The sequence below is a fragment of the Anser anser genome (assembly GCF_964211835.1).
Source record: "Anser anser genome assembly, chromosome: 26".
NCBI classification, from domain to species: domain Eukaryota; kingdom Metazoa; phylum Chordata; class Aves; order Anseriformes; family Anatidae; genus Anser; species Anser anser.
The window spans coordinates 3,314,818-3,327,151 of NC_139747.1; the positions used below are offsets into that span (position 1 = coordinate 3,314,818).

Below are 12,334 nucleotides of genomic sequence, written 5' to 3' on the forward strand. Positions count from 1 at the left end.
TCATGAATCTCCTGGGTACCTTCAGGTGCTCCTTCCAGTCCTACATTCCGAGGGGGTTGTGCCTGCTGCCGCTGCAGATGTTAGCAGGCAGCACCACCGGAGGGTTTGAGCTCTGTCAGCACAGAGGTCGTGTCCTGAAGTCAGGTTCCAATCCCAGTTTCATTGGAATTCTGGATCAGAAGAAGGCTGCAGGATCACGAATACTCTAATGTACCCTACAAATACTTGCCGGGGGAGAGGGTGCGTGGTGAATTTCAGTGAAGAAGCTGCATTTCACACAGAAAAGCACTAGTTTCCAAGAGTGAAGAAAAAAATAACTACAAGCTCCTTAGTATCTAAATCTAGTCCCCAGAGCAAAGGTCACAGCAGAAATGCTTTATTCAGTATAAAAACTCTTGGAATTCGTTCAAGGAGTAGAAAAAAAAACCAACAACAATATGGCTGACATTTTTTTCAACCAAACTATTTCTTCTTTTTTAAACAGGGATGCAAGTTTCTATGCTTTGGCAAACAAAAATGAATTGTGCCTCCCTACAGCAGTAAAGAGGTAAACCAGCACAATAATCTAAGCATTAGTCTGTGACAGCGTACAAAGTGAGGAAAAGGGAAGAGAAACAAAGGGGGAAATGATAGAGTTCATTTACAGCAATTTAGGGTATAGTCCCTGAACTTAGCTAAAGTTCATGGGTACTTACTTCAGTTCAACATGAAGTGGGAGGTTATAACCTGCACTGATCTGAACGCCTTAGCAGCCTAGGGAGGGCTGTACTACAGACTTACAGCAGGGTCAGAAGCTCACAGTCACGCTGCTGATAGGCACAGCAGATGCAGCCACTTAGTGCAGCTGGTCTAGGCAAAAAAGGAAATCATAAAGTTGCAGTAACAGACATCAGTGTGTACCTCTACCCAGTAACAGCAGCCCTGCTCGTTCCTTCACCACACTCATAGGTACCCAGGTAGTTAATTTAACTTGTGCCCGCTCACAGTAGGGGCACACCTTGGATAATCACGCAGAACTTGCTTCACCTTGGACTCGAAACCCCTCTCCACCTTGCAGCTCCTTTGCTGTTGAGGGAACCTGCTTGCCACATGACTTTCACAGTCGAGCAGCTCAGAGGTTAGCACCAATCAATAATCCGGTGTCCTCCTGAATTCGTTGTATTTGAGTAGGCCGCTGCCTCTGCAGGAGTTGCAAGTCAAACTCAGAACTTACCTAGACCTAAGCTGTACATAGCTCATCCTAACCCTGGGTTCCACCTCTGCTCCCACACCTTAGGAGTCACCTAACACAGTTCTGAAGATTTGGGTCTTTTCTACGTTGTACAATCAAGCCACGTTTTAACCACGAAGGTCCCTCGCATCGCCAGAATTACAATGCAGATGGCACCTCCTGCATGCCAGTCACAATTTCCTCACACACATTTGCAGCAGGAGCAATGCATATTAATTAACCTAGGCTCAAAGGGAGAACCTAGCACCTGCAGACAGCCAAGTTCATATCTGGCCTCCATTTTCCTTCTACTCTTGTCCCATTTCACTTCGCACACGCTGTTTAGACATGGCTCTGCATAACACAAATGTATTTTCCCAATCCCTTTTCCTTTTGTTTTACTTCCCTCCCTCCTGCTAGAGCATGATAATCTAACAGCTGTATTGCTATATGACAAATTTTATATTTACTTATTTTAAACAACAAAAAACCTTTGTTCCAATTACTCTATTTTAAATAAAATTTGTAGTTCATTTTAAACTAAGAAAAAAACAGTACGAAGCCAGCACTGAACCAAAAAGAAAGCATTTAGATTTAGAAGTTGCAAAACATGCATAAATCTTACCATATTTGTTGGCCTGCACGACAGCAGAGGGTTGCAAGCTGCGTTTTAGAAATGGCATTCCACCTGCTATTGAGTTCTTAAGCATAAACGTTTTCTTCCTAAGAAGCTATATATAGTCCCCCTAAATAAATAAGAACACTGCTACCCGGATTCCCAAGCATGTCCAGAGCTCTCATGACACCTCAACAGACTTTTCTGCTCATGTGAAAGGCAGAAAAGTCAGTTGTGTTGAATATACCTCAGGAGAGGGGACTGTTTAGACAAACACCCATGCAGTTGTACTTACTGCTGTGGAAATGTCTGAGGATGACAGACCAGACAATAAATTCCTCTGCACAGCCGTGTGCAGCATGACTTTATTACGTTTGCATTTCAGATGTTGATCAAGACATAGCGCACAAGATTATCTCTAACTCCCCAAAATATGCTTAACCAGGTAAAATGCTGGAGTAACAGGAAATAGAGAAAAGCAAGTCATTTGCTTGAGGCATCACTACGGACCAGAGGCAGAACAAGGCAGATTTAGCTTCAAGTTCTCTCTTCACCACGCTGCCCACTAAACCGTGCCACCACCAGCCAGCAGTGCAGATTTGCAGTAATTTCTTTCCTTGGTGGCCTAAATCCACTTTGGTGACATTGCTTCTTAAACAAGTTAAAACAGCTTTATCAGGGAGCACTCCTCAGTTCTCTCACCTACCTTATTATTACCCCTATTGGACTCTAGAGTTCACCTGCAATTTCAAGGAACACAAACAAAGAGAGGCGGAAGAACCGACAGCAGAAAACTGACAGCAAGGTGACCCCAGAAGATACTTCTGTGCGAGTGGCAGGATGCCTACAGCAGTTAGCAGGGGAGTTACAAATCTGAGTTTTAGGCTCAGAGCAAATTCGGAAAGCTTAGGACTCACTGAGCACCAAGGTGATGTGTCGTGCATATTTTGCACTCGGTTGTTTAAAAAACAACAACAAACCACAAAAGCCAACTGCAACAAAAAGCCACCCACCCTGCTCTTTCTTTTCTTGTTTCTCTTTTCTTGTTTCACTTCTATTGCATTTTACATCAACAGATCTCAAATCCCTCCAGAAAGCATCAGATTTTTTTGCATGGGAATGGACAGCTTGCTCAAGATAATAAATTCAGGTAGTGAGAGGACCCCTTTGTGAGGAACAGTCTTAACTCCTAGGCCAGCCCGTTGCCTTATGCCATGCTGCTTCTCCAGCAGCAAGACAAGCTTCACCGAATTCAGACTTTAGATTGGAAGGTTCCCAAATGCAGATTCATACCAAACATTAACACAGCCAAAACTGAATAAGCAATTTCATAGAAAAGGTCAAGATGGCATTATCTAGGACCTCTGCTTCTAGTCAGGAAACCACCCACCACACCACCGCGCAGTCATGCAAACAGTCCAGTTTGCTGGAATTGCCAACTTTGTCCCCAACCACAACTGGAAGTACAAAAATAAAAGGGAAATCAGGGGGGTAAGGGAGTGGGAGGAAGAACTTCATCACAGCACGAACAATTTTGATTAACTCCCTGATGAAAAAATGAAGGATATAATTGTAGCTCTTTATTCAAACCAGCTTGACCATTCTGAATGCCAAGACAAATTCACAAGAAATATTATGACAAATAACACTTATTAGAATGTAGATAGAAGATGCCAAACACATACAGACATAAAACTGAATCTGCAATCAATTCACCTCAGCATCAGCTTTCCACTGGCCCCTTATAACAGCTGCTTCAGAGAAAAACTCTTTAAAACAATTAATATAGAGAAAAATCTGTCTGGGGAAAAAAGCCTTCTTCCTGACTTTTTCCTGTTTACTATTCCCTTCTTGGAGATCTTGGTTATGGACTTTCTGAAAGAGCTCTGTCTATTCTTATTTTTCCTTTCTGAATCTTGCTAAGTTCCAGATCTCAAACAAGGCTTGGAGTCAGTGAATTCCACAGGCTAGTTTCCTAAGCCTCCACAAATACTGACAATTCTGAATGTAGCAATTCATGTAACAAAATGCTGTTCGCCTTCATTTATGGTTTTTACCTAGAAACTGGCAAGCGGAACCTAGGGCTGGATCTGGAACTAAGTAATACATGAAACTGTTGTCTTGCATAAAATTGCTCACAATCCCCAGACCATCAGTTTTAATCCCTGCTAATACGTTGCACGTCTGCCTTTACCCCTTCCTTCCTCTCTGCACTTCTTAGGGAATATTGCTATTTTGTTAAAAAATGCTATTGAAGCTGCCAGGTTGCTCAAAGCTTTATCCTCTCCATGATCTGTTTGGATCACATGCCTGGTGAGCAGAAAACATTCCAGATACATACATTTGGTCACAATGAAAATAACACACATAGAACATAATTGAAAAAACTAAAATAAACACTTCTGTCAAGGCAAGCCCAGATGGGGTAAAGGTAACCGGCTTTTAGGCTGGCATTTTTCTAAGGAGTCAGGAAGCACAGACACCTCCGAACAGCAGATGCCGACAGAACCAAGACCTTCAGCTGCCTCCTGTGACACACAACAGTTTGGTGGTTGCTTTGTGGAGAAAGGAAGATTCATCTCCTACCTGTCAATGATCACGGGGTCAGACGGAGTCTCATTTCTGTTGCCACAACTTTTCTTTTCACAGCACCGACTAGAGAGAGGAAGAAAAGCAAGATGGAAGTATTATTGTGACAGTTGATAGCAAAACAACCAGCTGAAAGTCTTCTCTGTGAAGCTTTAGGGCTCAATATATGCCCAGAAGAGTGACTGAGAGAATTCTGGCTAGGATTTTTGGAAAGGAGAAGGAGTAAGAGAACTGGGTGCCCAAATCCTGGTTGATTTCAGCCAGAGCTTGGCAGTTGGCTCCCCTTAGTCTGTTTTGAAGTTCACAGCCAAAGTGAACAGCAGTATAGTCACACTTTAGACTAAGGCACTACATATAAAAGACTTATAAATGATTAACAGATGTCATAACAACATTACAGACACGAGTATCATGTGCTATGTACGGTTATAGTCCACCAAAAGGTGTTAAAACTGACTATAAGCAACTTACTGATTTGTTATTATTTTAATAACTGATTTGGCATTTATTGAATTCTTAGTAACCCCCTAAATTTCATATGCTTACAAAAAAAAAAAAAAGCTTCAGCAGTACAGTAGCACCAATGTGGGGAAAAAAAAAAAAAAGAAGAAAAAAACAGAAACTGAACATAAAATTAGAGCATATTAAGAATCTGATGAGATTTTTCAGGTTGGCATTTTGTCTGCAAATCCCTTTGCAATTGTTTCAGTCATGATAAGCCCTTGAGATTAATCTTGTATTTATGCACATTTTATACTGTGTGGCTACCTGCACGACTGCATAAAAATTATAATAACTCCCTCTGATAAGCTTTCAACATAAAATAAATATATTTATCTGGCTTGGCAAGAAAATGCAAGATAATGCCGCCGCCCTTTGGAGATTGCAGTAAGGTACAAATTGCAGGATGATATCCATATTATGGCTGTGTCTGTGTCTTCATGCTTATACAAAGACGACCACGTGTACATATAGACGTGTGCAGATTCAGAATATATTTTTTTTTTACATATATATGTACACACATACACACAGAGAGAAGAATATAACCCACACAAACTATTTGGGCTTCTTCGCTCCCAGTGAATTTAACTGTGCTTAAGGAAAGAACAGAATCACTGCATTTACCTTACCTATTTTAAAAAATAATAATTAATTAAAAAATAAAATGAGAGCCAGCTCATTATTTGATTTCCACTGATGTACTCATTGACATGAGTGGTGCTCCCTGCACTTACTACAAGTACCACAAGTTCAATAGATATTAAAAACAGTCCGTGCTCTGAATTACTTCATTTTAAAAATTCGGCTGAGAGCAGCACAGAAGTCTGTTAGAAGTTTTCAGCTGTCTTGCTGATCAAATAGTTTGCTCTGACTAAACTAACACGGGGAGGGGAAGGACGTAGGCAGCCAGAAGTTAAGAGCATCACTGTGGAACTTTACGTAGACTGTACCAGAACTCCTATATGCCTCAAAAGGCACCAGACCAAATTCTAGGCTGCATAAAAGCCTTTCCAAATTACATTGTTCACATTCTGCTGAGGTTGTTCAAATTTACACCTATGGAATAAAAAAAATATTTATTTTTTTTTTTGCACAGCGATATAATAGGTGCTGAATACTTTTACGAAATTCCCAGGCGAGTCTGAATCCCACTGTTTTCCACCTTAGAGCAATTTCAAGCAGAGGAGTTAAGAAAAGATGCCTGAATTCACTGAAAGCAGTATAAAATATAAAAGAGCACTTTTTTTTTTCTTCCTGAATATTCAACAATAAATACTTAAAATAGGCATATAGACAAAAAAAGAAGAAAAAAAAAAACACTTTGGGTATGAAAAGATTTCAAATACATACATTTTCTCCATGAGTTACAGTGTGCCAGGAACTTCCCATTTAAAAGCTGAAATTGCCCAGCAAGATGAGATACAACTACCAGATCTATTTGAATAGCAGCTCTAACTGTTTCAACATTTCTACATTCCTTTTGCCTCAAACCTGCACTTATTCATCGATGCTAGTCCTTTTAAAATAAAAGGATACACTAAATATTTAAAAATCCCTGGGGCAGACCCTCTAGCTGCTGTAAATTGTCATAGCTCCATCGACTTCAGTGAAGCTATGGTAATTCACACTAGCTAAGAATATCCCAAATCCTCCTACTCCCAACTTTGTTTTAAGTGCATCTTTTATGCGTTTCACTGCCTAATGATTGTTTATACAGAACTGCATATTTTTTTGTAATAAAAGCCAAGATATATCCTAAAGAAGAAAAAAGGAAAACAAAACAGAAAGCCATCGCTGGAAAGAATATAAATTCGGCATATACTTTTGACATGTCCAATATTACAAAGCATTGGAAATAACTCTGGGAACAAATGCCTTGTGGTTTCGGTGCCGCTGTAATAAAACAACAAAAGCAACTCCATTTTTAAAAGTTTTTTTTTTTGCCTTTTCCTCTCTTTGTGGTAATACTAAATGAGATATCCCTTAGTCATGTAACTTAAGCGTATGGTCATAAAAAAAATATTTCTGATAGCACTATACCAGAGTAAAGTCCGAGCAGAATAAAGTAGCAGCACCTCCACCACATCTCCTCAGCTCATACAGGCTTCCTCGAGGTGGCCATGTCCTGGCACAGTAAGTGCTTAGAATGAGTTATGTGAAATGGGAGTGCAATGAGGCTGGGCTCTGAAATAAATGCGTCACTTTATTTTATAGTTTGTACTATTATCACAGTTAAGAACTTTACATTTAGTAAACTTTCCTGCTAAATCTGATTTTTCCAAATATTTTGCAAATACCTACATTCTTATCACTCAGCACAGTTGGGTAATGGACTTTTGTTAGAGACCTCGATTATTACCCTTGGACAGTACGTACTTTTCGAGCCCCAACATACATGAAATCTCTTGATTACGCAAAACAGTCACTGGTTTCCAGTAAACGACTAGTTCACAGGAAAATCAGCACTTTCTAAAGACTGAGGCAGTTTCAGCCCAGAGTTTTAGCAAAAGTACCTCTCAAATCTTTAAATCCCTATTTCCAAGTGTTTCATCGCCGTATCCAAGTCCACATTTCCACTGGGTTTGTTTTACAAGTGCTGTCTAACAGAATTGACTTGTTCCAATATAACTCAAAGGCAAAAATCCCAAACCCTGGTGGGGTGCAGGGCCAAGCCTACAATATTATCTTAGAGCAAATTACTGGCACAACTTCACTCATACTTAAGCTTCTGCTTCTGTGCCGTATTAGGAACACGCCTTCAGAGGTGCTCCTTTGCTAAAAACAGGAATATCAAGGCCAAAGACTTATTGTCTACACATATTGCTACTAGACTGACATGTACCACTTTGCTCTTTAACTAGATCTACATGGGAAAAATGGTGGTTTACATTACGAACAGTCTTGAAAGCAAAACTAAAAACAAACACCAAATCCAAAAAGCTATCACAGACACCAGACCTACAAACTGAACACCCCAGAAGGCTCGTGGCAAAGCAAACTTGCCCCCTTTCCCCCCTCACACTTGCCTAAAATGGTTTTAAAATTCAGCCCTCAACTTCCCTCCCTTCACTCCCCCCCCCCAAAAAAAAAAAAAAAAATCTGTCTCTAATTTCAAACTCAAATAAGCTCACAGCATGGTGGCCTTTGTTTTGTTTTCTTCTCCCCAACTCCTCCCTGCAATTGCATAACAAAAGTGTCTAAATTCACACCATCTGGCCGATAAAGACACAGGCCCCAGTGGCCGCCTGGCCCAGCTGATTAGAGCTCCTGTCTAGTCTGAGCCTTGTGGCGAAAGTCACAGCTGTGGGGCTTGCTTGCACTCAATACAACTCTGTTATTAGCCAGCTGTAGGCCCTGAGACTACTTCTGTTCAAATTATAATACCTTTTAACCCTCTGAGCATTGAGGGCATAGAGGGTTGCTGGCAGCAGCATAACAACTAGTTTCCTCTTAGTTGATAATTGGAAGAAAAAGAAGAAGGGGAAAAAAAAAAAGTTATTCCAGGAGAGGAGACTGTTTACCTTGATTTCCAACCACTGCAGGGAAGGCTGCGTGTTTGAGAGAGATCCACCTAATAGGAACTGTTCCCATTAGGCTGTAATAACCCAAATGAAAAATTTCAGATCTGCAAATAAATAAATAAAACCTCTCATGGAAAGCACTAATTACGGAGAGTTGAGAGTTTAACTTTCAATTGGTATGACAGATTGTTGTAGCCGTATCAATATTTAGACAACTTTCCTGCTAAGCATGCATCTGTCACTGTCTGAGTGGAAGATGCGGAGTTTTGGATGCGCTTGTCTCTCTATACAGCAAGAATATCTGCGTGTGTGACTATATACAGAAAAAAATATAAAAAAAAAAAAAAGAAGGAGCCTACCTTCAACTAGCAAAGATTGGAAGAAGGGGAGCAGAAAGACAGCCAGACCCTGCTTTTTAAAAACAGGAGGCATCAATTTGGACAGCAGAGCGGGTACAGTGCATTAAATTTTTATATACTGTTACTAATGCAAACTAAACTAGGGGCTTTAAAAATTGATGCTGCCACTTAAGCAGCACACAATGAGGAACATTTGATTATTGTACTTAAAAGAAATAAAATAAAATGTCAAGTTTAACTAGAACTGGATCCGTTCCCTGGGCATTATTCAAAGTGATAGGTATAATGCCTCTTCAGGATACACAGCATCCTGTTCAGAGATACTTTAGGAAAACAAGACATTTAAAATCAAATGTCTTGATTAGGCTGCAGAGCGCTTTTGATTTGGTTCACTAATCTGTGTTTTACATGGAAAGGACACCCCTGAGCTGTAATTCTTCCTTGGCTAATCTATCAAGCAGGAAAGTTCAGCACAATCTGAATAATGGTTTACATTTGTAGAACGCTGCCTTAAATCAAGCACGGAATACGGTTACAGGCACCAGTGGAGGCCAGGTATGTAAGAGATGAACAGAGTGTTTGATACTTTGAAAGCAGAGGGAAGAAACAGGGAAGAAAAACAAGCCAATTTTATTTTAAAGCACTACGTTTGCTGCGCTATTTTAACTTCTAGAATAGAGCCTCTCTCTGTACAGAAAAGCAGAGACAAAGTTCGCTGACTTATTTTATTCTCACAAGCAAGAACCCAATCGCGTAGCAATTCAAAGATTTTTCTGCTTCACATTCAGCTAATTATAGAAGAGACTTTCACTAGCAGGAAAAGCACATATATTTAAATCTGTACGTAACCTCCAGGTGTGCCAAAAAGTGACACACAACCCTTTGATCTTTGCTACCGCATCTATAGGTCCTCGTAAAGCGCGCGTCGCGTGCAGCCCATCCACAACACGAGCTGTGTTTGCGCATACATATGTGATAATTGCTCAAAAGTAACAATGCTCAGCGTCTTAATTAAGGAGAGCAAAGCATAACAGATAAACACTATGCGTTTACTTGATTCTTATTACATTTAACAATTACATCAATTATTCTGTTCCTTTTAAGTGCTGAAACTGAGACTTCCCCTTGACAAGCCTGCCCAAATAAGCTGCTCTTACTACTATAGTAACTTGGAAGCTGACTTAGAAGGGAACAAAAATAGTAGCAAATAGCAGCATTAAAAGAAGCAGCATTCAGTCCAACTACTTCACCACCCCCCCACTAATACAATAAATCACAAAATGTGTTTAATAAAGGTCAAGATTGGTTTTGCCTTTCATCTTATGAAAGAACATTCTACGCACAATTTAGCACATTTTAATATAAGAACATTGACTGTTTGCATTGTTATATGTATTGAAAAAAAATTTAATTACACGAGAACAGGAAAAGTAATAAGTTACCATGGAAGCACGATGTACATACATAAGGTACATGTAACTTCAGATTTATACAAATGTTATTAAAAACATCCTCAACTCATTTTACCCTCTAATTTATAACTTTACATATTAAAAATAGTGTCTTTTTTAATTAAAAGATTGAAGTCCTATAAATATTGCTTACAAAGTATAGAAGGGAAGGATTTGGGCTTTGGTTTGAGAGTTTTCTTCCTTGCTTGGATTTTTTGGAAGGGGAGGAACTAAGTAAAATTAATTATGTTAATTTAATTAAGAAAAGTAAAATATTTCACCAAAGAAGATTACAAGGAGAATACCTTCTAGTTTTCAGGTAAAATGTCTAAGTCAAACTGTTCATGAAAGGTTCACAGGAATTTTGTAAGAAATAAGTACGTGCAAAGTATCAATTTAGACGGCACATGCAAAGGCCTAGCTTACAGAAGAAAAAGAATGCAGCTCAGGCTGCGGGCCTGAGCCTGCTAAATCTGTTGCACAAAAAACAAACAAACAAAAAAAGGAATCTGTATCGAATCCAAATCAAATCTTATCCACATATAGAAAAAAAGTCGGTTGACACGCAGTGTCTCTGACTCAAAAATCAAACTCGTCCTGCCTCCAACTTCATCAGAAAAGCCCTTCCAACATCCATGCAAGCAAGCCTAACAAATTGTATGCCATTAGTAAAGTCACCTTACCTGCACATGACTTCATGAGTGAGCAAAACTCTGCACATTTCAGGATTCTTGTTCTGTCCTTCATAAGTTATGGGCTAAAAATGAAGAAAAGGGGTCAGTCAATAGCATTAGGGTTTTACTTGCTGGTGATAATATTCAAATTTCAGGTGAAGGCTTTTTACCTTTGTCATGATCAGCTAATAAATGCCTTTCTCAAAGCCTTTTTGAACAGGAAGGCAGCTTATACAGTAGTGTTGATAAAATGTGGACAAAACCCTACAATCCAGGGGGGCACAACTTCAGAGAATAATTTAATTATTCTCAAAAATAAGGCAAAAATAAGGACTGTAACACATGTGGAAAAGAGACAAAAATGAACCAGAGATGAAAAATCATGCGGGGCAAAGAGAAGAAAAGAGCGAGGATGAGGTGGAGCAGGATAGCCCGGCATATATTAGCTGTGCTCACCTGCTTAGTGACTGAGTCAATGAGTCTAACATACAGATCCTGTTCAGTCCTGACACCTAGAGCGAGAGAGAAACGCAGCCATTAATACTGTTACATGCGCCTTTCCTTACAGAACATACACATTTAGTTTCATCTAGTGCCTTATTAAAAATCCTCAGCAACATCAGCTACTTTTGTTTCCTCTAGTGTGCTTCCCAAACCCATCGCCACGAGGTAATCTTCAGAGCCCATCCCTGTGATAAGGAGGCACCACAGAAGGGAACTGCAGTGCATTTTAGAAATCATCGTGACAGCGCCTACAAACCTTGCCTCAGTTCAGTGCCCACAGAAGATGACTGGAAAGGGGACTCACCGTTGCTATAAAGGAGTTGGAGTTTGTAATGTGTGCCGTTGTTTGTCTTTTCATTGCCTTGCTCCTGGAAAGAGAATTTAAAAAAATAAAAATAAAAAAATCTTCCAGAACTTATTTGGCACATTTAAAATGCAAAAACTGATAATCATGATGGAAGTGACAATGAAGTTCATTAAAATTCCGCGAGGTGAATTCACTGATTGGGATATATTAACCTTCCGAATGACCCAGGACAAACTACAAAATACTGCTGACATCTTTTCCTAGAGGAGTTCAAGAACTTCTTTTCCTCTCTTATTTGCTATTATGCTCTCAAGTTTTTCAAGGCAACAAGATGAACGTGCACATTGTAAGTCAGCTAATATAAAACAGATTGAGAGTAGAAATGCCTAGTGCTTCTTGTCTTTAATGTGTTCATTACTTTGCAACAGTGTTATCTGGAATCACTACTGATATTTACATCCTGAAGGTTACGTTACAGAGTGTTTTCTTGCAGGATATTTTTTTAATGTAATTTTCTAAAAGCATTATTTATGAGCATCCTTTACAATTAAAAAGTCTTTTTCTATGACTAAGAAAATAACTGTAAAAACAATAGTATG

General features: G+C 39.5%; 1 protein-coding gene across 6 annotated transcripts in view; it reads right to left on the reverse strand.

The window, feature by feature from the left end:
- Nucleotides 1–12,334, reverse strand: part of EBF2 (EBF transcription factor 2) — a 152,156-nt gene that overhangs the window by 119,536 nt on the left and 20,286 nt on the right. For all 6 annotated transcript variants that reach the window (XM_083811657.1, XM_083811653.1, XM_083811652.1 and 3 more), the window contains 4 exons: nucleotides 11,733–11,796; nucleotides 11,381–11,436; nucleotides 10,934–11,007; nucleotides 4,413–4,481 (listed from right to left, as the gene is read on the reverse strand). In XM_083811657.1, the coding sequence (XP_083667783.1) occupies nucleotides 4,413–4,481; nucleotides 10,934–11,007; nucleotides 11,381–11,436; nucleotides 11,733–11,796 (263 nt within the window). The remainder of the gene's footprint in view (nucleotides 1–4,412; nucleotides 4,482–10,933; nucleotides 11,008–11,380; nucleotides 11,437–11,732; nucleotides 11,797–12,334) is intronic.